Source organism: Meles meles, chromosome 8 (assembly GCF_922984935.1).
Source record: "Meles meles chromosome 8, mMelMel3.1 paternal haplotype, whole genome shotgun sequence".
NCBI lineage: Eukaryota > Metazoa > Chordata > Mammalia > Carnivora > Mustelidae > Meles > Meles meles.
The window spans coordinates 103,741,106-103,767,370 of NC_060073.1; the positions used below are offsets into that span (position 1 = coordinate 103,741,106).

Genomic DNA, 26,265 nt, shown 5'->3' on the forward strand with positions numbered 1-26,265 from the left:
TTACTGTATCATACTACAGATTTTCTGTTTCAGGGTCACCTGGGTGACTCAGTCGGTTGAGTATCCAACTCTTGGTTTTGGGTCAACTCATGATCTCAGGGTCCTGGGATCAAGACCCAAGTAAGGCTCCATGCTCAGTGCAGAGTCTGCTCAAGATTCTCTCTCTCTCCCCCTCACCCCACTCATGCTCTCCCTCTCTCGAAAAAGGATGGATAGATAAACATTTAAAAAAAAAATTCTATTTCAAGTTGAGTAGTGTGCTACCCATCCAAGAGAACTCAGTTACAACTTTCACTGCTATGCTGAGCTCAAGAAACAAAATGAGCCACACTATCACCAAGTAGCCATAGAGTAAGCTGGGTTTTCCAAGGAAGTTAAAGCTCCTTAGTAATAATGCCAGATGGGCCTCAAGAAGATGCCTTGGAAAGCTGAATAAATGCAAGATGAGAGCGGACTGTGATCCCCGGATCTTTCCTACGAAGCTGAGAGAAGATCTATGTGATTAGCAGATTCTCAGCCATAATCTTAACATCAACGAAAGAAGTATAATGAACACTGTTTTCATCAACTTTCTAGTACTCAATCTTATAAAAAGTTATCATTGTACAGTTACCAAAACCCGTGGCATTTCCTCAAGCGATTTGCATAATGAAGTCAATTTCTGTGGGTGTATCTGAACTGTTCCTGTGCAACCTGTGTTAACATTCTGAGAACTATGTTATATGCTTCCCCATAACTCGCAGCCTTAACTACAGTACTTTCTTTAAAATTTTGGATCAAACCGGGGCACCTGGGTGCCTCGGTGGGTTAAGCTTCTGCCTTCGGCTCAGGTCATGATCTTAGGGTCCTGGGATCGAGCCCCACATCGGGCCCTCTGCTTGGCAGGGAGCCTGCTTCCCCCCGCCCCCTCTGCCTGCCACTCTGCTGACTTGTGATCTCTCTCTGCGTCAAATAAATAAATAAATAAATAAAATCTTAAAAAAATTTTTTTTGTTTTGGATCAAACCCACTTTTCCCTGGGAAAATTTTCTATACGTCCTAGTGTGGGTCTCTCTACTGTGTTTTCCTATGAAAACCTGCACTCTCCCTTTCTTTAACTCTTATCACACTCGAAGGGACCAATGACTGTTTCCCTTCTGGTTCTAAGTACCACCCAGCCACATGGCTCCTGCCATGTCCACTGTGATTGCCACCATCTCCCCAACACCTCGAACATTGTACACACCGCGGGGTACATTCTCAAAGAGCTGGACAGAAGAACAGAAAGGGACAAACAGCTACGGCAGTCTTGGAACTCTTTCCTTACACTGTGAAAAAGATTAAGTACTTCTCACTTTCCTACTTTTGTGATGGTAGCTCTGGATCTACAACTGTTTAATGTTTTACAGCAGAATTCTGAAATTTGGACAACAGAAGATAGTGAAAATTCTGTTAGTTAAATTATTTTTATCAAGATTCATTTCACTCTATTCATTAAAACACAGAAATTAATATCCTGAATTTGATGAAAAAAGAGAACTTAGTTCGAACGAGCACTTACTAAAAAATATTAATGAAAAAAAGATACTAACTACGAGAATACCCCTTTCATCTTTACAGTAGCTTTGCAAAATGGATGAGTTTGCATATTTGGAAAGATTAGTTACTCAGCCTTGAATCTGATTTTCCAGTGTCTATAAAAACTTAAAATGAAATAGCCAATTTCCTTACCCAGATTAGCAAGTCCTCCCCAATCTGATCAATCACTGAGGTCTCATTCCTCTTCCGAACAGCCTTCATTTGCTCATTCAATCCAACTAAACAGGGGGCGGGGGGACACAACGGAAAATAATTAAGCATACACTCATTTTGGTTTGCATTACTGTCTGTACCGAGAACCCAAAATTTTCCAAAAAAAAAGGATTTTCATAGTAGTTTAGCTGCCTCTAGTCTCTTTAAATACAAATCTGAACACAATTCTTATGCATACAGATATTTGTGAGCTCTATCTGAAAAACAGATGCCAAAGCATAAAACAATGTGGAAACTAGCAAATTACATACAGTATAGCTATGTCAAATACGTATTTAACTTCAAGACCCCATCATAACTATGCTCCTAAAGAAATCTGAATAGAACAGGTGATTCTGTCCACTGTTCCTCTCAAAATGTTTATGTTCACAGGCAGTGGATATAATCAACCTGAACTTGTCAGTGCATGCTGGTGAAGCCTAAGATCACCCACAAAGACATAAAAGGCACCAATTTGGTAGGCAGGTGTTGGCAGGTGGTGACGGCATCCTTGACGAAAGAAAGCTTGAGAATTAAGGATCACAGAGAAGCAGTGACTTACAGAGAGAGGAACTGTGTCCACAAAAGTCTGAGATGACTATAACCACGGAAAGCCAGCAAGGTAGAATTTTTTATGTATTTACTCAAGCATTTCAAGTAACAACAAAAGAATTCCTGAAAATTACCCCATCGTGAAATTATACACTGTTTATCACATATACCACACACACACAAATTATATGAGATATATATATATATATATATTTAAAAACATATACACTGTAATTGATAAGAAATTTCCACGGGTAATTTTAACTATTCATACTTTTCATCTTAGACATTAACTTTAGACCCTAAGTCCTGTGGTAACACTTTATATACCAAAGGCGGACAGTGCCAGTGGGTGTCTAGGGAGGGAGGTATTCAACCATCTGATCACTTCTCTATGTTATGTGCTCACATATAATTCTATAATTTCAGGAATGCTAACATGAATACCCTTAGAAGATTTTATTGTTATGGTGCTTTTATATACTCACAATCTTTCATCTATTAAAAATGTTAGGGACAAAGATGAGAGTCGATTTTTCTTACTATGAAGTTGAAGAATATCTTCCAAGTTTGAAAAAATTTTCCGTAGTTCTGAAGGTGACAGAATTCCTTCTCTAGACACTCGCTGATAGAAGACTTGATCAAGAACCTTCAGTGTTCGAACATGAGCTCTTTCAGTGTAGAACAGTTCTAAGCAAAAAAAAAAGGGGGGGGGATATGAAATGTTACCTCATTTAAAGTAATTCCATGAGACCAAACACAGGCTTTAGCTGGAATTAAGCAGCAAACGAGCTTTATAATAATTATTTATAGTTTTGAAAGGATGCAGTATCTCTCATGTTACTTTCTTGATTCCATGAGACCCTCCTGCATACTGGCTCTAAGAGCTGAATGTTGGCAAATGAAAAATATCGTTCAAAACTATTCTGGGGGCACCTGGGTGGCTCAGGTCAGATCCCTGGGATGGAGCCCCACGTTGGGCTCCCTGCTTAGGGGAGAGTCTGCTTACCCCTCACCCTCAGCCCCTCCCCCCAACTCCTGCTCTCGCTCTCTCTCAAATAAATAAATCTTTAAAACAAAAAACCCCGGGGATGCCTGGGTGGCTCAGTGGGTTAAAGACTCTGCCTTCCGCTCAGGTCATGATCCCAGGATCCTGGGATCGAACCCCACATCAGGCTCTCTGCTCAGCAGGGAGCTTGCTTCCTCCTCTCTCTCTGCCTGCCTCTCTGCCTACTTGTGATCTCTGTCTGTCAAATAAATAAATGAAAAATCTTAAAAAAAAACACCCAAACTATTCTGTATATTAAAGTTGACAATGCACTGCAAAATCCCGTCTTTTCACAATACTACGCACCAGTCACAGCTACAACATCAGAAAGCTGTAAGCCCAAACAGCATATACCCTTTCAATTGAGGCCTCTTCAGAAAGAACAGTACATTTGGTTATCTAATTTGCCTATAAACCCTCATTTCTGAGGCCAGACTTGTTATTTCACTAACCTCAAAGTTATCAGACACAGGAAAGGTATTTATTTTAAGATTTTTTAATTTATTGTTTTGATAGAGAGAGACACAGTGAGAGAGGGAACACAGGCAGGGGGAGTGGGAAAGGGAGAACAGGCTTCCCACGGAGCAAGGAGCCCAAGGTGGGGCTCGATCCCAGGACTCTGGGATCATGACCTGAGCCAAAGGCAGATGCCTACTGACTGAGCTACCCAGGCACCCCAGGAAGAGTATTTATTTAAATCGCATCCTGAAGACAGCGTCCATGTCACCCACATCTCTGTCACATATATGCTAGGGTAAAATAAAGAACAGTAGGATAAAGGGACACCTAGATCCCAGTTTTCTCCCTATCACTTATCAGCTAGCTGTATGCTCTTTTTTTTTTTTTTTTAAATTTTTTTTTTTTAAGATTTTATTTATTTATTTGACAGACAGAGATCATAAGTAGGCGGAGAGGCAGGCAGAGAGAGTGAGAGGGAAGCAGGCTCCCTGCCGAGCAGAGAGCCCGATGTGGGACTCGATCCCAGGACCCTGAGATCATGACCCCAGCCGAAGGCAGCGGCTTAAACCACTGAGCCACCCAGGCGCCCCCTAGCTGTATGCTCTTGATTAATTCAATCAATCACCCAGAACCTGAGCTTCCTCATTTATAATCTGTGCATGAAAATAACTTAGCATGAAAGTAAAGCGACAGACCAAGGTTTCTTAATGACTGGTCAAGATCCATAACGGTATGAATCTTAAATATCCCGAGAGCCATTTTCCTCTTAAATTACCATTAAGAATCACAGAATCATTTGCATTTTTTGAGTTGGAAAGCTCAAGGATCATCTATCTAATTTCTCTTTGTATAGAACAAGAGGCTTGCAAAAATTCTGAAGCAAACTGCAAAGCTCAGGGGCTTGTTTTAGTCTAATAAAACTCACTGTATGTGAACAATAATTAAACTCACCATTAATTACTTCCTGTCTTTTGATCTCAGAAGGCTTTAGTCCCAGTAACACTTCTCGACTAACAAGCTGTTGCCAATTGGGTGGATCTGTCTCTAAGTCATTTTCAAACTGTTCATCCTCACTTTGACTTTCTCCAAAAGCTATGCTGTCAAACCTGATAAAAAAAAACAAAAACAAAAACGATGAATTCTATTTGAGGACATCAAATGGACAATGGGAAATAGCACAAGTTTTTATATTAAAGTACATAAGTCATATTTCTGAAGTAGTACTTAGCACAGGACCAAAACATCTCCGTCTTCTGCAAAATGACTTACATGTGTTATATATACCTCTATAAATATCCTTTGAATGATTTGTGTTTATTAAGAATTTTCTTTTATACTATCTAACAGATTTGTGTACATGTTTTCTTTTCCTTTAAAACTAGGATGTTTGAAAACAAAGATATATTTTTTAAAATATGCCTCTAATGAAAGCTACTTTAGGATTACTCACTTTCGAAAGGGCTTTGGTGTTCCATGTTCAGTCACCCTAAAACAATGGAGAACAAAAGAATCAACATGAGAACAAAATGGTAATCAAGAAATGTATCCAAGGGTCCCGAACACAAAAGAAGACATACAGATGGCCAACAGACATAAGAAAAGATGTCCATCCCCACCCCCTCATCAGGGAAATGCAAATCAAAAGCACAATGAGATATCACCTTGTCAGAACAGTTAGTATAAAAAAGACAAGAAATAGCAAATGTCAGTCAGAATGTGGAGAAAAAGGAGCCTGTGTACACTGTTGTTGGAGGGAATGTAAACTGGTACAGCCACTGTGGGAAACAGTACAGAGGCTCTTCAAAAAATTAAAAATAGAAATACCATGCAATCTAGTAAGTCCACTACTGGATATTGACCCAGAGAAAACTAAAACACTGACTTCAAAAGATATATGCACCCCAACATTTATTATAGCATGGTTTACAACAGCCAAGATATGGAAGGAACCTAAGCAGTTCTGAACCTCCCCTGCCCCAAAGATACCACGGAATTACCTTTCTACTTCCCATTCCTCCTCCTGCACTTGATCTAGGGGAGGAGGTGGAAAATCAAAGACGGTATTGGGAGTCCGAGGGGTGCTGTCCACACAGTCTCCAGACACTGGTGTTTCTCCAACTTGTTTTGATCCTGAAAAGATAAAATTTGGACACTCTGATGGTGTTAATGAACATAATGATTCCCCCAAAAAAATCATTCCTCGAAGAGAACTTCAGCCTATCCACAGCCACATTCTTATTTAAACAACTGCATGTTAGCCACAACCAAAATTCCATTATACAACATTTTAAAATGCCCTAAAAAAACCCACCATGAATATAATTTTTAAGCAAACTTTTAAAAAATCAACATACTGGAGTGCCTGGGTGGCTCAGTCAGTTAAGCCTCAGACTTGGTTTCGGTTCAGGACACGATCTCAGGGTCGTAAGGCTGAGCCCTGCGTGGAGTTCTACACTGGGCATGGAGTCAGCTTGAGAGTCCCTCCCTGTCCCTCCACTCTTCCCCCTATGCCCATGCACACGCGCGCACTCTCTCTCAAATACATAAATAAATAAATAAATAAAATCTTTAAACACCAACATAAGACATGGAAACAACTCAGAAGAGCATATGATGAGGAGAAACATTTCTATTCCCTGTGCCAATCTTCTTTATCTAAATTTTGCTTATTATGGTGGTCTAATTCGAAATAATAACCTTATAATTCTTTTTTCTTAATTTACTACCTTTAGGTAATATCTATTTCTTCCTCCTCTGAGGATTCTGCCCACTTATACTTCCCACCTTCACTTTCCCCCATTTCCTCCCAGTGTTTAATGATATTATTATTCCTAGTTGGGTTAATGCTTACTACCTAAGTTTAAATGACAGAGTTATATCTATACTTTCTCTATAAAGGAGTTAGTACCTTAACTCTCCTCTATATCAAATTAGGTACTTAATATCCTTATCCTTCCGTTTAATTGTATTTCCTTCCATCTACCTTTCAGTTCTTTCCACCACTTTCTACTTGTGTCATTAGGAGGACTTTCTACATTTCTATGATCCATGGCCACAACTAAATATTCTGTGCCTTGCCTATGTGGTTGATTCTGAAAGTCTAAAAACCCAGAGTGCTTGCAGGACTATTGCCAATCTACATACAGTCATACACAAAATACAACACGGAATTTATTACACAAACATATTATTCCTGCCAGGTCAGAGGTATGTTAGGATTATGTTTCCTTTTCTGCTGGTCCAATGATGCAACTCTTGGGTCACTTGAAATAGAATGTTCATTCTATCAAGGTCAAATACGCCATCAGTTACTTCAAGATTATGCACTTTTTATTCTGTTTTACATTTCTTCCTTTCCTCACATCCCCCGTCCTCCCTTCCCTCCTTCCTTCCTTGTCTGGTGGCCACAGCTGAGTAATCTCCAATGGTATATTTTGTTTCACATTTAAATCATGAATTAGCTTTCTTGAACAACTTTGTTTTTCCTTAGCATTTCCAAATGACTTTATTGCTGTCAAAGTACTATCATTTTATCAAGTCTCAGATTTCTTCATTTGGTACATCATACTACCAAACTGCTTTAAAATCTCCCTTTTTCTTATTCCCTAGTCCTTGTGTTCCAATTTGGAGCAGTTGCTCCCTTGGACCTAACTATCGTCCAAGACCTGCCTGCCCTTCACCACTTCCCTGGGATGTTTTCACTATTTCCTGAACCCCATAACATCTTCTTCCTTTATCTCTCTCTCATTTTGCTGGAGTGCATATCTTCAAATCATGTTCAAGGAAATGGTGCATTTCAGTTAACATTTGAATCCTGGCATATCTGAAAATGTCTTTGTATCTTCCTTCATTTCTGATGGGTAATCTGGATGGACACAGAATTCTAAGTTCAATAATTTTCTCTCAGTAAGTTGCAGGGCTTGGCTTCCTTGTATTCTAGCCCCTGGTGTGAGAATGAGAAATGTGATGCAGCATAATTCCCATTTTTCTTCCCTTCAAAGCTTTCAGGGCTCTCTATCTCTGGTGCATGGAAATTTCCAGAGATAGTCTAGGTATGGCTCTTGTTCTTATTACTGTTGTTATTATTCATCATAGGTGGTTCCCAGTCAACCTTTTCTGGATGAAGACAAGTCTTCTTCCCTTTAAGATGGTTTCTTCTATCATTTCTCCAACTGCCTCTCCTCCACGTCCTTTGCTGATCTTTCATCAGAGAGATAGACATTGGACCTTTCAAGTGTCTCGCTACATAACTCTTCTCTCCGATTTCTATCTCTCAACATTTCTGATATATGTTCTCAAATATCTCCTTGACTTTATTTTTAGGGGCTTTTTTTTTTTAAAACTCTTGGCAGCTGTGGTGGTTTGAAAATATGTGCACAAATTCTTTGCTACTCCTCCCTCCCTTCAGGGGCAGAGCCCAATTCCTCCCTGCGTGAGCGTGAGCTAGATTTAGGGGCTGCTTCTAACTTGCTGAAGTGAAAATGTGCGCCCACAGAGACGAAGTCATTGAAGGTATGGGGGCTCCTTGCTTGCTCTCTCTTTTGGATGACTTTGGGGGAAGTCGGCTACCATGGCATCATGGAACATTCAAGCAGTTCTACAGAGAAGTCCATATGGTGAGGAGTCAAGGCCTCTAGGAAGGAACCAAGCGTCTCTGCCACCAGCCACCTGCATGAGCGCAGAAGCACGTCTCTGGTCCCAGCTGAGTTTTCGGATGATTGACTGACATCTTGACTGCAATCACAGGACAGACAGAATTGCCCAGCCAAGCTGCTCACGTGCTCCTCAGCCACCAAAAATGTGAACTATTGTTTTTTGGGTTAAGTTACAAAGTTTTGAGGTAGTTTATCAGAAAGCAGTTAATAACAAATACAGTAGTTACTGTATTGTATTGTAGTAACAGTTATATTAAGACATTTCTTTTTGGTCTCTGAATACTTTTTTTCATAGCATTATTATTCTTGTTTCATAGATATAATAATTTTTAAAATTTCCCCAAGTATACTGTCTAATTTAGAGGTTACTTTTTTAAAGTTCTTGTCTTTTACCTAAATTACTGTTTTCGGCTAGGGGCAGTTTTCCTGTTTATTTTGCATTCTCTTTTTTATGTCATTAATAAGCTTGGCATTATATATTATCTTAGATATTGATTCTAACAAGCAAATTTTGCCTTGAGTGAGTCATACCATTCCTATCTGAGAATGCAAGACTGGGAAGCTGCTGGGGCTTTCCTTTGCAGCTGTATGAAGTTGGCCCATTTCAGCTGGGAGCTCTCTGAGCAGGGTGAGACCCTGGCATGTTTAGTGTCGGGCTTTAGACCCCAAATGTTAGAACTCCAGGGCACTGTATCATGGAAGACTTACCTTTCCTACATAACTCATTCAACTCCCTAGAAGAGAGCACACGCATTTCCTTCGGTACATAAATGACGGACGGCTCATATTCTACCATACACGGATCAGGAACTGCTGACATCATTGTTTTGATTACAGACCTTCAATTAATTCATTATTTTCAACTTTACTTCTCACTCATGCACTCCATAAGACATGCCAAGTCGGAGCCCAAAATCTCTCCGGGGTTCTAATGGGCAGATTGGCTCCCATCTAGGACGCCCTGAACAGAATTATGGACTCTGGCTTCCTTTATGTTGTTTTATCCTTCCAAATGCCCACTTCTAATCTCCCCCAAATTTGTTGAAATCTCTTGCTTGTTGGTAACATCTTCCCTTCTTCTACTTCCTTTCTGTTCGTGTTTTTTATTTAGTTGCTATTGGTTACCTATCTGCCTTGTTTTCATTTCAGTAAGAGCTGGGAGCCATGAATTCAAGCATGTACTCAACCCAACATCTTCAGAATTCCATATAAGACAAAACCTCCAGATTTTCCTATAAATGTCACCCCTCCTTCTTTGTTTTAAATCCACGCCCCCCTCTCACTGCCCGTTCTGCTAGAGAACCCTCAGAGACAGATGTTGCCAACATACACTGTGTACTTCAGGGTGGAGATGAGACAGATACTCTTGCTGCTCTATACTCCTTTTAGACCATTCTCTCGCTTTCTCATAAAAATGCCTTGCTGCACTGAGGCGCTCACTTCTAGGTATTATTACATGCTCTCCCTCCTCATGACAATCATCTAGCAATACTGAACCTTTGGCTGCGGGCTCATGGTTTTCCTCTCCCTGCTAGTATCACATGAGGTGACCTCAAAACTTGGGGATGTGAAGGTATTTCAACTCCTGGTTTCTTGGTTCCCTACTTTCTTCATCTCTAATAACTTCACCTAGGCCTCTTCAGTGGCCACTCCCACAGCTTTATCCTTGACCTTGTCATACCAGAAATTGAAGTGCTTCCAAAATCACTAATACAGATAGGCCTTCACTTCTCCAAATAATATCACTGATTCTCCCAGCTCACTTGCTTAAGAAACCCATTAAGACACGTACAAAGAAATATGGTAATAAGCTCTTTTCCCAATGACCTATAATTACTTCACATCTTTCTCTACTCTTCAAGTCCCCTTGCCCTCCTCACTAGGCCTTCTCTCTCTGCTAATAACCTTGACCTTCGCATATACTCCGCCTTTCATCTCCACTCTCCTTCTCAAAACTTTGTCCTACTAGTTATATGCAGTCTGTCACCTACATCTTTAAACTCTTTCTCTCTCCCATTACTGAATCTGGCACAATTTCAATTTTTATGTATGTGACTATGCCCCCATGAGATTAAGCGGCACAGGGCTAGAATCTCTGTATAATTACTGTGTGCTAACATCTGATACAAAGTTAATGCCTGATAGAGAGCCCAGTCAGTATTTCTGAATTGATGAAAACTCAAAATTATCATTCAGTACGGATTTATCACTGGCTATAGAACATTAAAATGTGAAATTAAATTAAATCAAATTGGGATTCTTAATTAAAATAATGTGTCACTCTGTTTCTCACTTGGTGTGATTGTTGTAAAATCTCAATACCTAGTTAAGTCGCACTACAGCACTAGCTTACCTGTATCGTTCTCTTTCCCTCCTTCCTGGGCAAGAGTGGTCCCTGTTGCCACAGAGGACATGGAATTGGCTGGCAGGTATCCGACATCTGTTCCTTCACCTGCTAACCCACTCTGGCGCAACTTAGCAGGGTCCGGAGGCTCAGGACTCACAGAAGAGGGTGTGGATAAGTGCTTAGGGTGCCGCTGTTTCTGCAGCTCCATGGCTCTGCCAACTGAACAGAAAGCAAGAGTTAACAACTTGTGTTTCAAAAAAGCTTAAAAAAAAAAAAGATGTTATAAAGGATCTAAAAAAATGTCTGGAACATGGCAGACCCCGGAAAATATGGATTACTGCAGAGTGAGGGATAGATAGGAAGAAATGGCAGAAGAAAGGAAGGAGAGAGAGAGAGAGAGAGAGCGCAAATGCAAGGAAGGAAAGAGAAGAAAGGGAAGAGGAAGGAAGAAAGAGGGAAAGAAAGAGAGGAAGGCAGGGGAAGGTAAAGGAGAGCTGAAGAGAAGGGAGAAGGTGGAAGATGACGGGGAAAGACCGGAGGGAGGAAAGAAGATGAGAGCAATGGTGGGGACAGGAATGCTGAGACCAAGGCACACTGAACTGCATTCACTTGTGAGAGTGAGGTTGAAGCTTGTTAGCTCTGTGAGCTCATGGCAAGGCCTCCACCCCCCTCCCCAACATCAGCACAACGTTCCTCAGAGACTAAGGAGATTGCTTGCAGCCTGCTCACTAACCCTGTTCACCTGTTCACGTCAGGAACCACAAGAGGTGAAAACACACTCATGTATCATCGCCCACATCACCGCACACTCTCACGCAGCTCTGGAAATCCCTAATCCTAAAATTCTTCCCTCCCTCATTCCTAAATCCTTCTTCTACATCCCTTGAAACTCATGGCAGCATCTGCGAGGTACTCCATTCTCCTCAACTTCCTAAGAATTGCCTTCCTCTTTTCAGTGTTTCTCAACACGGGGCACTGCTGGTATCTGATGGAGAATTCCTCGTGGTGCGTAACGACTACTGTCACTGTACCACAATACGACCCCCACTCCGACCTGGCCAATATTTTCAAACATGGTGCTGCCCAGTTGAAGACCACTACGTGACCTGATTTCCCTCCCTGAGGTACCACCCTCCCTATTTCTCCCCAGACCAGTGGGCTGATCTCTCTCCATTAGGCCTGAGTGGAGGGAGGTCAGGAAATAAAGCACAATGGAGAGGAGGAGAAACTGCATTAGTGTGGAAAGGGAGTAACATATATACAGGAAGGTGAAACAAAGAATGGTGCAAAAGTACGTGCATGTTTTTTTGTTTTTTTTTTAAATTTAACAAACAGCAACTGAATACAAACAAAATCAGAATAGGTAAGTAAATTATGTTATGGACAACTGCTAAGATGCTGCCACGAAAGATGTTTAAGATACCCACATCTCCCACATGAGGAGATAACCTCAAATGCAAACAAGGGACATCGGAAACTCAGTGGAATCATTTCAAGAACACCTTTCTCCAGCAATTCATCTAGCTAACTGAGCCTCTGAAGGGAAGACGGTGAGGGATGGTGAGAAAGCCGCTTTTCCACCTTAACATACTTGCACTGTTATCATGACGGCTTGGTCTCCTTGGGGGTCCCAGGATGCTGGGGAATCCTCTGCGCTTCCCTTTTTCTTCGCCTTCTCGATCTTTCTTCATACTCTGCTAGAGTTGAGGGTAAGAGATACATAACAGAGTAGACTCCTTTGTGGCTTTCAAACACACAAACACAATTCTAATGGGCAGGTGGAAGCAGTGGTTAAACAGGAGTGAAGGACACTCACACACGGCGCTCGGTAGAGGCCGGCATGTGGTACCGTGTACATATCAAACTCAGGATGTCTTTTCAACCCCTTTAGAGCTGGGAATTTTAGAAAACCAGAGGTGCTTTTATAACACATCTACTGGGAGCTTGATCCAACCAATTCATCCATCCATTGAGCAAGTACTTGATAAGCTCTTAATGTGAGGGTGCTGTACTAAAAGCTGGGGATACGATGAAGGAGGTCCTCAGCCTCACAGAGCTCCACAGCCTCACAAAAAGTAAACAGACACATCCACAATGACAAACTCTGACAGGTGCCATCCAAGGAAAGACGAAGGCCGTGACAGGGTGGGGATGGTCTCTGTATAAAGTGCCATGTGCACCCCTCATACATCTCATCATTACTTCACATGCCGGGACTTCCTGCTAGATTTCTGAGTTTCTTTTCCTTTTGTTTTTTCCCCCCAAGATTTTATTTATTTATTTGATGGGGGGCGGGGTGGGGAACACAAGCAGGGGGAGTAGGGGAGGGAGAAGCAGGCTTCCTGTGGAGCAGAGAGCCCAATGCGGGGCTTGATCCCTGGATCTGAGCTGAAGCCTAATGACTGAACCACCCAGGTGCCCCAGTTTCTTGAGTTTCTTGAGAACACGGGCCATATCGCACACCTATCAGCAGGCCTAGTGCTAGCCTGCTGAAACAGTAAGGACTAAGTAAGAAGGAAAGCACTGCAACCTGGGTCGAGAAGCATGGAGGCCCGAACACATAATTATGCAGTCTTACCTTGATTTTTGGAAGGAATCCAATCCGACCCCGCTTGTGCTCCAAATTTCGAGGTTCTTTCACTTTTACCCCCAAATGTTTCATGTACATAAGGATAACATACTGCATTGTTGAACTGGAGGAAAAGGATGAAGTCAAATAAGAATTCTGAGAAGGGAGGGTGAACAGAATAAAGATATCAAATGGCTTCAAAATGGATTCCAATGCTGGAATCTTTAGAATTCATTCATCAAGTAAAAAACTAAGGAGGTATCTATTCGTTGCATATTGAAAAGGATTTTACTCAAGACACTAGAATATCAGTCAAATAAAACTGAGGCCACCAGAGGGAGACAGTCTGAATTTTTGAAGTTATAAGAAAGAAATTCTAATTTTAGACTTAAAGGAGAAAAGATAGTTTCTTTTTTTTCATAAAATTCTAGGGGGAAATAACCCAGCTATATTACCTCTTATCTTCTTCTACAGCCTGAGCAGTCATCCTAAAAATAAAAATATTTCAAAATTAAATACTGACATTTGATGAAAGAATTGCTATTAATTAACTCAGATACCCGAAATAACAATGGAACTGTACCGGGTGCTTTGGGCCACCCTCAATCTCTATCACCAGGCATAAAACAGCAAAAGAACTCAAACCCCTCAAGGGACCACAGGCTTTTCTCACTCAGGTCATCAACTGTCAATATTCTCTGGCCTGAAACAATTTCAAAACCTATGAACAGAAACCAAAGTGCTCGACCTGTTTTTGATCAGTTGCAAATTCTACAGTTACTCATTTTACCAACACCCAGAAAAAGAAACACAAGAACTTTTCTAAAACATCAGCAAAAATTAAAAATTTTAACATGAAAATCCCAGTACATAGCTCCACACACACAATGTGACACCCCTTCTGAGTTTGCTCACAGTGAGCTCTAAGCATCACCAGCATCTCAGGAGAGAGGACACGTCCACACATACTTCTATGACTTACAACACTTCTTCGATTTTGGCAACGATCTGCTCTGCACATGCCCGTTCCTTCTCCAAAGTTACCCGGTCCCTCTCCCGCTCCGCGTCAAGTTTAGTCAGTTCGCTTTCAGCCAAGGTCAGCCCCATGCTACGCTTCTGCCTAGAGGGAACAGGACAAACTTCCTGAGGTGGCCTGGAGAAGAATGATCTCCCTCTGGAGATGCTTCATCAGAGTTTCCACAACTATGAGTTTTTAGCAACAGGCAAAATGTCACAGTTTTCTATCCTGGGGCCCCAGTCACCTAGGACACCAGAGAAAAAGACTTCTAGGGCGATCACTCCACAGAACACACACACATCCTGAGGGAGCACACTTGGCATAGAAGAGCGGTGAACTGAAATCCTGAAAGCTTGTGGAATGGGGACTACAGACTCAGTGCCACACCAGCTCTTTGGCTCCAGGTGTTCATTTATGTTTTAATCACAGTGATGAAGACTACATGCTAGGCCAAGGACTTAACGTGTAACCTTTTCTCACCTAAAAAGAAGGTTAATTCAGAATGACCATATCAGCTTATATCACCCACCAAGCTTACCGAAAATCTTCCAAGTGCCTCTGAACTTCTGGGTGGACTCTTTCCTGCATAGTTTGGATATAGTGGCGGTGTAAATCCTCAGGTATAAGCTCGGGTCTTCTTTTTTCTGCATAAAGAAAAGGCAAGGAGTTATGTGATTTAAACATCTACTCTGTGCATCACAATTGGCAACATATCAATGCTATTTGGTGCAAATCTGGAAAAGTACAAAAAGAAGGTCTTTACTACATTTTATGTATTTTACCTCATAATACAGATTTCATATACTATCCTTTAAATGTATTACAGACTCTCCTTCCGTTGTGATTCAGATGCCCCACTGGTCACCACATGACCAATAAAACCTTGAGAGATGAGCTGAGCTACGATTCTACAGAGATGTAATTCTCCAGGACACAGACGCTCCACACTTACCAAGATCTACCGATATTTCATCAGGCACAGAAACTTTCAGGTGCTGAAACAAAAATGCAAACAAAAAGTCAAACACCACTAAGGACTTTCCAAGATGTATGTATAGGTACTTGGATAAAGTGAAGAGATGCGACCTGGACAGCTCTATCTGTCTATATCACATGCAGATATAAGTTCACTTATCCCATCCGAATGTCACAGCTCTAAAAGGTCCCACTGTTTAAACTCAGAAAAAAACCCTTTTCCCCAAGGATCATGCTATATGGGAAATATGTGTAGTCACTGGTTAGTACACTCAATTATACATCATTCGAATCAATAGTTAGGCTAAAACCTAAACTATGTGTATATTGTATGAAAAATGTAGTCACACATAATCATGACTTTTTTTTGCTGTATTTGAGACTACTGCCCACATATTGCCAGTGCCTATGTAAAGTTAAAGAACCCTCACAACATTCACGCCCCAATGAGGAGGTATTGGATGTCAATGTTGAGGCTTTGGAGTATTAAATTGCCAATAACCATCTGTAGTTTTTATTGTTGTGCCAACTAAGGTAACTGAGTCATAATTAACTTCTACTTAACTCAGATTTCCCCCATAATAACTGCAGTTTCTGGTCCCATTACCACATAGTTGTCTTTTCTCTCTCATCAATCTGGGAAATGTCTTGGGGAAAAAAATTATTTTGCATCTAGATAAATAATCTTAACCTCTTCGTGCTTACTCTGTATTGTATAGCTACTTAAGTCATCTACTTCCAGAACTTAAACAATTCCTGTAAGATCTAAAGCATTACATTTGAAAATAAGTCACTGCTGAAAATTATAAGATCTCTAATATTTTTCTGAAGAACAGTGAAATAGATGTCAAAGCTTTCTCTTTAACTGAAGTTGCCACACAGTAGCTCAAATTAACCATCCTAAAAGTGCTGTTAGCACAAATGCAAAAAAGGATTTACATGCTTGTTTCTGTATTTATATGAAATAAATATCACTAGTGGTATATAAGAATAATTAGCAAATCTATCAGGGTTCTTACACTTTAACGGTCATAAATTTAATACAGCAAAATAAAGATCTGACTTAGCGTGGAGCTTTAAGAAATGTGAAATTAACTCCTGGGGATTTACCCAAAGTAAATGAAAACACTAATTCAAAAAGATATATGCAGCCCATGCTTATCACAGCATTATTTACAATAGCCAAGATACAGAAGCAACCTAAGTGTCCATCGACAGATGAATGAATAAAGATGTGGTAGATACACATAATGGAATATTACTCAGCTGTACAAAAACAACATCTAGTCATTCACAACAACATGGATGGATCAAGTGGGTATTATACTAAGGAAAATGGTCCAGCCAGAGAAGACAAATACCACACGACTGTACTTTATGTGAAATCTAAAAACTAAAACCAATGAGCAAACAAACACACAAAATGAACAGAGCAGACTGTGGCTGCCAGAGGGTAAATGGGGTGGAAGACAGGTGAAATGAGTGATGGGGAGTAAGAGGTACAGACGTGCAATTATAAATAAATAAATAAGTGGGGCGCCTGGGTGGCTCAGTGGGTTAAGCCTCTGCCTTTGGCTCAGGTCATGATCTCAGGGTCCTGGGATTGAGGTCCCCATCAGGCTCTCTGCTCGGCAGGGAGCCTGCTTCCTCCTTTCTCTCTGCCTGTCTCTCTGCCTACTTGTGATCTCTCTCTCTGTCAAATAAATAAATAAAATATTAAAAAATAAAATAAAATAAGTAAGTCACAAAGTACAATATCCATTTGTGATAAAAACCCTCCTTAAGGCAGGTCTAGAGGGAACATACCTCAACATAACAAAGGCCATATTTGAAAAATACACAGCTAACAGCAGACTCAATGGGGGAAAACTGAGAGCTTTCCCCCTAAGGTCAGGAACAGGACAGGGGGATGTCCACTCTCACCACTTCTATTCAACACAGTACTGCAGTCCCTGCCACAGCAAGCAGACAACAAAAAGAAATAAGGGCATCCAAACTGGTAAGGAAGAAGTAAAACTTTCACTATTTGCAAATGACAAGAGACACTATATTCAGAAAACCCAAAGACTCCACTAAAAACCGCTGAAGCTGATAAACAAATTCAGTACAGTCGCAGGATACAAAATCAAGGTACTTGTCTTGTGTACCTACTTAATGTGTTGCATTTACATATGCTAATAATGAAACAGCAGAAAGAGAAATTATGAAAAGAATCCCATTTACAACTGCACCACAAATAACAAGATACCTAGGAGTAAACCTAACCAAAGAGGTGAAAGACTTGTACTCTGAAAACTAATAAAAAACTGAAAATGACACAAAGAAATGGAAAGACATTCCATGCCCAAAGATTAGAAGAACAAATACTGTTAAAATGTCTATATTACCCAAAGCAAAGTATACATTAAATGCTATCCCAATCAAAATACCAACAGCGTTTTTCACAGACCTAGAACAAACAATTCTAAAATCTGTATGGAACCACAAAAGACCTGTACCGCCAAAGCAATCTTGAAAAAGAAAAGCAAAGCTGCAGGTATCACAATTCCAGACTTCAAGTTATATTTACAAAGCTCCCGTGATTAAAACAATATGGTACTGACACAAAAATAGACACACAGATCAATGGAGCAGAACAGAAAATACAAAAATAAATCCACAACGATATGGTCAACCAATCTTTGACAAAGCAGGAAAGAATATCCAATGGGAAAAGGACTCTTCAATAAATGGTACTGGGAAAACTGGACAGCAGCATGCAAAAGAATGAAACTGGACCGCTATCTTACACCATACACAAAAATAAATTCAAACCATTTTGAAGATCTAAATGTGAGACCTGAAGCCATAAAAATACTATAAGAGAACGTAAACAGTAACCTCTTTAACATTGGCTGTAGCAGTCTTTTTCTAGATGGCAAGGGAAACAAAAGCAAAAATAAACTACTGGGACTACATCAAAATAAAAAGCTCTGCACAGCAAAGGAAGTGACAAAACTTAAAGGCAACCTATGGAATGGGAGAAGATATTTGCAAGTGACATATCTGATAAAGAGTTAGTATCCAAAATATTAAAGAACTTATAAACTCAACGCCCAAAAACCAAATAATCTAATTTGAAAATGGGCAGAAGACATGAACAGACATTTCTCCAAAGACACACAGATGGCCGACAAACACGTGAAAAGATGCTCATCGTCACTTACCATCAAGGAAATGCAAATCAAAACAATATGACCTCACACCTGTCAGAATGGCTAAAATCAACAACACAAGAAACAAAAGGTGTTGGCAAGGATGTAGAGAAAAAGGAACCCTCTTGCACTGTTGGTGGGAATGCAAACTGGTGCAGCCGCTCTGGAAAACAGTATGGAGGTTCCTCAGAAAGTTAATAATAGAGCTACCCTACAATCCAGCAGTCACACTACTGGATATTTACCCAAAGAATACGAGAACACTCGTTCAAAGGCATATATGCACCCCGATGTTTATAGCAGCACTATGTACAATAGCCGAGATAAGGAAGCAGCCCAAGTGTCCATCGATTGATGAATGGATAAAGATGGTGCATATATAGACAATGGAAATTACTCAGCCATAAAAAAGAATGAAGTCTTGCCATCTGCAGTGACATGAATGGAGTCAGAAAGTATAATGCTAAGTGAAGTCAGTCAGTCAGAGAAAGACAAATACCGTATGATTTCACTCATAAAACAAATGAGCAAAGGGAAAAAGGAGAGAGGGACAAACCAAGAAACAGACTCTTAATTATAGAGAACAAACTGAGGGTTACCGGAGATAGGGAGGTGGGGGTTGAGTGAAATAGGAGATGGGGGTTAAGGAGGGCACTTGGGATAAGCACTGGGTGATGCATGGAATTGCTAAATCACTACCACTGTACACTTGAAACTAATATAATGCTGTATATTAATGAACTGGAATTAAAATAAAAGCTTAAAAGAAAAATAAGTCATGGGGATGAGAAGTTGTAGCACAGGAAATAGTCCATAATACTGTAATAACTTTGTATAGTGACAAATGATAACTATACTTTTCGTGATGAGCATTATATAATGTATGTAATCGTTGAATTACTATGTTGTACACCTGAAACTAATAAAATACTGAATGTCAATGGTACTTCAATTAAAAAAAAGGAATATAAAAGTCAAACATATTTCAATATACAGTCTTTTTTTCATGAAGTAAATTATCTTAAGTATAATGTGTAATATTTTAAACAATGGCAGTATAATCAGAACCCTAACGAATTCACTTAATAAACATCTGAGTGATCAGTCTGTACCAGGATCTATTCCATGTTGGAGAAACAGCAATGAACAAACAGAACAAAAATATCTGCCCTCAGGGGAGCTTTACATTCGGAGCCGAAGAGCAGGGACAGAGGCAAAAAAAATACAGAAAATAAAAGTTCGGGGTGCCTGGGTGGCTCAGTGGATTAAGCCGCTGCCTTCGGCTCAGGTCATGATCTCAGGGTCCTGGGATCAAGCCCCGCATCGGGCTCTCTGCTCCGCAGGGAGCCTGCTTCCTCCTCTCTCTCTGCCTGCCTCTCTGCCTACTTGTGATCTCTCTCTCTGTCAAATAAATAAATAAAATCTTAAAAAAAAAAAAGGATAATTAAAAAAAAAAAAAAAGAAAAGAAAAGTTCTATGGACAAAAATAACACAGAAAAGGTGACAGAAAGGGAAGGGATAAAACTTCACAGCGGCTAGCCAGGGACGGCCTCCCTGAGAAGGGAGGAATGGAGGATGTATGTTAATGTATATTAATGTATAATAATGTATATTAATGAACTGGAATTAAAATAAATTCCTCGGGGAGGAATGGAGACAACTTCATAAAGGAAACCAATGAAAACGGGGCAAGAGCTGGAGGGAGGAGTGGAGCCAAATTGTTTCTGTGTTGATCTGTTTTAGGTAAACTCACAATGTGTGCATGCTAATGTGAGCGATTCCGCAGAGAACAGAAAATTGCTGATGCTGGAGGGAAGGATGACAAATGCTTGGATCCTGTAGCTGAGCAAGCAGAAGGAAATACAACCCAGGTGAAAGGCGGGGGAGAGCAGGCCTTGGAGAAAAGGCGGCAAGCTCTCCACGGCCTCAGGAGAAAGGCCAGAGCGCAGAGGGTGAGGCGGCCAGGGGGTGTATGTGGTAGAAGTTCTTCTAGAGAAACTTCAAATTTCTCACAGAAACTGCAAGGTCCTCCACTGAGAAGCGACAGGAGAGGAAGTGATGAGGTTCCGGGAGAGAGAAGGTGGGCAACAGTCATCAAAGATAAGTGAAGCCGTGGAAGGCCCAGGGAGCATTAAGGGTTGTGACTTACCCTACGGCAAGGCTAAGAATAATGACACTCATTAGTTTAAAAACCTTATAAAGATTTCTACTGGTAAAATAAAAAACTATTATCAATTATGTAAGATCTTTTCTACCACTTTTTAGTTAAACTTGTGCCTCAAACTTCAAAGAGGTCAACCGGAGTTCATCATGCAAGTATTAGCCTTTGGATCCTAACACATTTGTATGCACACCATTTGTGTTCTCTTCTGCACTCTCTTCATCACGCACATGTATAAACCCCTACATATATATATATATATATACACACAGACACACACATACACACACACACACACATACACACACACACACACATATGCATACATAGCGCCTAACACCTACTGTGAGAAATCATAGCCTGCAACTCATTTAGAAATGATGAAAGTAACAGTGAAGAGTAATCAGTAACCAAGATACAGTAACTAAGATATATACAAACATCAGAAAGTCCAAAACAGTAAAGTCCAAAACCAGGGGAAGGAAGACTGGAAGTAGGAGTCCAATAACTCAATGCGCCACACACAGATTGTATATTAATTGGTAACTTACTGCGGATCGATCCAGGAAGAACTGATGGAACTCAAGGAAGACACGACGAGTCTCCTTGGAATTGGTCTGCTTATATAGGTCTGAATAGAGATAACAGAGCTGTAGTAGAGGAAGAAATGGAAAAGAGAAAAAGGGAGAAATCATGAAAAATGTCACCTGCTAGATCTTCAAGAAGGAAAGTTTCCAACAAGTAGGCCACTATAAGGAATGTCATCATTACCATGTTTTTCAAAAATATAGTAAGTTTTTTAAAAAATAAATTAATTGCATTTTAACTATCTTACGTATCTTTACGTTTCTAAACCTGATAGGTTTAGAAACTCATCTTGCAAAAGTGAGAGGTTTTATGGTGTGAGAATCAGTGTAAGAACTCTGAACCGGCTAAATGGTGGAAAACGTTACCAGTGTAGCAGGGTCAAACTGTGAGACCACGTGGTGTAAGAAAACAGCCAGGTGAGCAGGGCGAGATTTCAGCAGTTCGATGCTCTGGAAACAGCTGCACTGCCCATTGATCTAGAAGAGGAAGTACCAATACATCAAGAACTCCACCACACAGGTGCAAAATGTTAAGGCTAAGCTCAGTTAAACACAACTACCCAAACTGACCTACCCTAAAAAACTCAAGATTTGGGGCGCCTGGGTGGCTCAGTGGGTTAAAGCCTCTGCCTTCAGCTCAGGTCATGATCTCAGGGTCCTGGGATCGAGCCCCGCATCGGGCTCTCTGCTTGGCAGGGAGCCTGCTTCCTCCTCTCTCTCTCTGCCTGCCTCTCTGCCTACTTGTAATTTCTGTCTTTCAAATAAATAAATAAAATCTTTAAAAAAAAAACCCCAAAAACTCAAGATTTTAAAAATTCCACAGGAATATATTAGCACACAGGCTTATGGAATCTCTTCCCCTGAAAACTAATAACCTCTTAGACATAGGTTGGAAGAGAGACTATCTTAGGAAAACACAAGTTTAGAAGACGATGATGGAGAAGCTCAGATGTCTATATATCAGGATGCAAACACCAGCATCAACGACACTTCTAAAAATGAAATGGGAGGCTTTCTGCCTATTAATGAAATAAACATCTTCCTTTTCTTTTCAGCTAATGCAGAAATGGTAGTACAACGATGGAGATATATAATTTTAAGAAAGACGACTCTGAGAAGCACTGTATGCTCCCTAACGACAGCAAATACAGAAAACTACTAGTTATACCTAAAGTAACCTTGAATGACAATTTCCACTTAAGTTCTCACATCTCTAAATAAATTAGAGAAAAAAGTTAATCTAAACAAATAATACCAATTCTTCACAATCTCTTTCAGAAAAATACAAGAAGAGGGAACACTTCTCAGGTCATTTTAAGAGGCTGGCATTAGGGGCACCTGGCTGGTTCAGCTGGTTAAGTGTCTGACTCTTGATTTCAGCTCAAGTCATGATCTCAGGGTGGTGGGAGTGAGCCTAGCACTGGGCCCTGTGCTGGGGTTGGGGGTGGGGTGGGGTGGGGTTCTTCTTGGGATGTTCTCTCTCCCTCTTCCTGTGTCCCTCCCCCCATTCTCTCGCTCTTTTTCTAAATAAATGAAATCTCAAAAAAAAAAAAAAAAAAGGAAGGGGGGGCCAGCATTACCCAAATATCAAAACCAAAGACAGTGTAAAAAAAGAAAATGACAAACCAATATCCCCCATTAAAATCGATATAAAAATCATCAGCAAAATAATAGCAAGTTGAATCCGATGATACATACAAAGGAAGATACATTATGGCCAACTGTGGTTTATCTCAGGGATGCAAGGCTGGTTCAATATGCTAATATCAATCAATGTAATTTACCATGTTAAGAAACTAAATTTTAAAAAAGACCCACGTGATCATCTCAATCATTCAACAAAGTTCAACATCCACTCATGATGAAAACTCTCAACCAGAAATAGAAAAGTAAACTTCTATAACCTAATAAAAAGTACCTACAAAATAACCCTATCACTAGCATCTCACTTAATGATGAAAAACAAAGTATCTTTCTCTCCAAGGTCAGAAATTAGACAAGAACGTCCTGCTTCACCACTCCAATTCAATCTCACAGTGGAAGTCCTAACCAGTGCAATAAAGGTAAGAACAAGAAATAAAAGATAAACAAACTGGAAACAAAGGAAACACGGGAATAAATCTATGTAGAAAATCCCAAAAAGTTATTTTAAAAAGCGTCCAGAAATAGTAAGTGACTTTATTATTTATTAGCAAGACTAGGGGTTACAAGGACAAGAATCAAGCCAGTCATACTCCTGTATGTCATCAATAAACAACTGGAATTTTAAATCAAAAGAATATACATTTACAATTACACTCCGTCTCCCAAAATGCAGTACTTAATTGTAAGTCAATCACTCCTTATCACCTTCAAAAGTGAAGTCATTTCTACTGGTCAAAGTTAAAATAAACAATCCAAGCAATTAAACAATCTTAGTTCTAAGACATGGCCTTAAATCTTTATAAATAGAATTTCTTTCTCCAAAGGGGAACCCTCCTACACTGTTGGTGGGAATGTAAGCTGGTGCAACCACTCTGGAAATCAGCATGGAGGTTCCTCAAAATGTTGAAAATAGAACTACCCTATGACCCAGCAATTGCACTACTGGGTATTTACCCTAAAGATACAAACGTAGTGATCCGAAGGGGCACGTGCACCCGAATGTTTATAGCAGCAATGTCTACAATAGCCAAACTATGGAAAGAACCTAGATGTCCATCAACAGATGAATGGATAAAGAAGATGTGGTATATATACACAATGGAATACTATGCAGCCATCAAAAGAAATGAAATCGTGCCATTTGCAACGACGTGGATGGAACTAGAGGGTATCATGCTTAGTGAAATAAGTCAGTCAGAGAAAGACAACTATCATATGATCTCCCTGATATGAGGACATGGAGATGCAACATGGGGGGTTAGGGGGGTAGGAGAAGAATAAATGAAACAAGATGGGATTGGGAGGGAGACAAACCATAAGTGACTCTTAATCTCACAAAACAAACTGAGGTTTGCTGGGAGGAGGGGGGGTTGGGAGGGGGGAGGGGAGTTATGAACATTGGGGAGGGTATGTGCTATGGTGAGTGCTGTGAAGTGTGTAAACCTGGTGATTCACAGACCTGTACCCCTGGGGATAAAAATACATTATATGTTTATAAAAAAATAAAAAATAAATTAAAAATTTAAAAAAAAAGAATTTCATTCTCCAAAAAGCACTCATTTTCACAACAAATCAAACACGTTGAAGAATTAACAATTTGTGTTTTAGAAAAAATTGTCATCACCTGTTCATGTTCAGTGCCGAAATCATCATCCTCTGCTCCAATAATATGAGGCGCTACACGGGGGGAGGGACTCCCGATGAGTGACTGAGTATCCTGGTAACATTTAGACAAAAAGAACAGAAAAATTATCTGTTGGTCAAATCAGAGAAAGAACGAAGCCAAATCACCAAAAGGAAATGGTTCACTGAAACGGATTCCTTTTTATTTATTTTCTTTAAGTGCTTTATTTTCAAAGAAGTGGTTCTCAAATTTTCAAGGCAATGAATCACTTTAGCAAAGAAAACCACAACAGTATTGACTGTTCCTTGGAGAGGGAAAAAAAAAAAACACAAACATTTCCTCTGGAAATAATTAACACCTTTTGCTCACTACACTCCATATAAACCTTGTCACAGGCAGAAAGTTGGTTTACATAAATAATTACAATTCTGAAGAGACAGAGTAAGAAAAGTGAATGAAGACCACAGGACAAATGAAAAACGAGAGTAAAAATTATAAAACGAAGTGAGGAGAGAGGTTAATACAAAGACTTCTATTAACATCGCATAATTGAAAGCTGTCCCTGAACTCTGTTTTTTCCTTTTCAATTCATTTTCGTAAGTGCATAATGCAGGGTTTCTCAACTCTGGCACTGCTGACATTTGGGGCCGGATCATTCTCTGTTGTGGGGGCTGTCCTGTGCATTGTACAATGTTGAGCAGCATCCTGGGTCTCTACCCACCCACTCCATGCCAGTGGCAGCCTCCCAGTCATGACAATAAAAAATGTTTCCATACACTGCCAAATGCTCCCTGAGGGGCAAAATCACTCCTGGTTGAAAATCGCTGGCGTAATGCAACAAAATTTCCAAGTAATCACACAAAATTAAAATCATTTTGTATAGAAACAAAGAACCAAAATTGCAAACATAAATTGTAGGCTGGCAGATCTCCCTCCCATGCAACAGCTCATCCATTTGTTAGCTCATTTACAAAGTTGGATTTAGCCTGAAAATGCCGGTGTAAGGGCATTAATGTGTATAATGTAAAAAAATATGGGATGGCTAAAGATCACAAATACTAAAATCGAAGGCCATGCAGTATTTGGGAAGATCTAGGGAAAGAATGAGCTCAGCTCAAAGCTGACAGCGGCTGATGCAAGATGTGGGGCTGAGCAAGGAGAGCGGGGCTATCCTGAAGCGGGGGTCATCTGGAGAGTGGTTTTAGCTGAAGCTCTGCACACTGATCCAGCTATAAACAAAATACTCCGTAGCTGTGGTCTCCCCTCCTGAAGTGTGGTGCAGTCTCTGGATCAGCATCTTCTAAACTTGCTTCTGCTTTTTATACTACTTGTTTTTTCAACCTTAGGCTTTAGTCTTTTTTTTTTTTTTTTTTTTTTTTTTTTTAGAAAATGGTAAAATAAGAGAAATGTGTTTAGAGTGGTTTCAGACAACTTTTGATTTTATAGCTGTTTTGGTGTCTCTGATTTTTCAATAGTCCTTATGTAGCAAATAACGGATGGGTCACGATATGCTGTTAAATTTCTTACTATAAAACGTGATACAAATCTAAGTAAAAAACAAAATCAGAATGCTAAAAAGTATTTTTTTTTAAGAATATGCAAAATCCAGCAATTCCAGTTCTGAATAAATACCCCAAAGAACTAAAAGAACCTAAACAGATA

The 26,265-nt window shown here is 40.1% G+C and overlaps 1 protein-coding gene across 4 annotated transcripts in view; it reads right to left on the reverse strand.

The window, feature by feature from the left end:
• The window catches only part of ARHGEF12 (Rho guanine nucleotide exchange factor 12), a 139,428-nt gene that overhangs the window by 20,690 nt on the left and 92,473 nt on the right, over positions 1-26,265 (reverse strand). For 3 of the 4 annotated variants that reach the window (XM_046014699.1, XM_046014698.1, XM_046014695.1), the window contains 15 exons: positions 24,604-24,696; positions 21,702-21,812; positions 21,300-21,398; positions 15,371-15,413; positions 14,957-15,062; positions 14,383-14,520; positions 13,856-13,888; positions 13,410-13,524; positions 12,423-12,528; positions 10,838-11,050; positions 5,827-5,959; positions 5,280-5,315; positions 4,781-4,935; positions 2,866-3,012; positions 1,711-1,796 (listed from right to left, as the gene is read on the reverse strand). In XM_046014699.1, coding sequence (XP_045870655.1) covers positions 1,711-1,796; positions 2,866-3,012; positions 4,781-4,935; positions 5,280-5,315; positions 5,827-5,959; positions 10,838-11,050; positions 12,423-12,528; positions 13,410-13,524; positions 13,856-13,888; positions 14,383-14,520; positions 14,957-15,062; positions 15,371-15,413; positions 21,300-21,398; positions 21,702-21,812; positions 24,604-24,696 — 1,614 coding nt within the window. The remainder of the gene's footprint in view (positions 1-1,710; positions 1,797-2,865; positions 3,013-4,780; positions 4,936-5,279; positions 5,316-5,826; positions 5,960-10,837; positions 11,051-12,422; positions 12,529-13,409; positions 13,525-13,855; positions 13,889-14,382; positions 14,521-14,956; positions 15,063-15,370; positions 15,414-21,299; positions 21,399-21,701; positions 21,813-24,603; positions 24,697-26,265) is intronic. The other variant, XM_046014697.1, reaches the window with a different exon arrangement.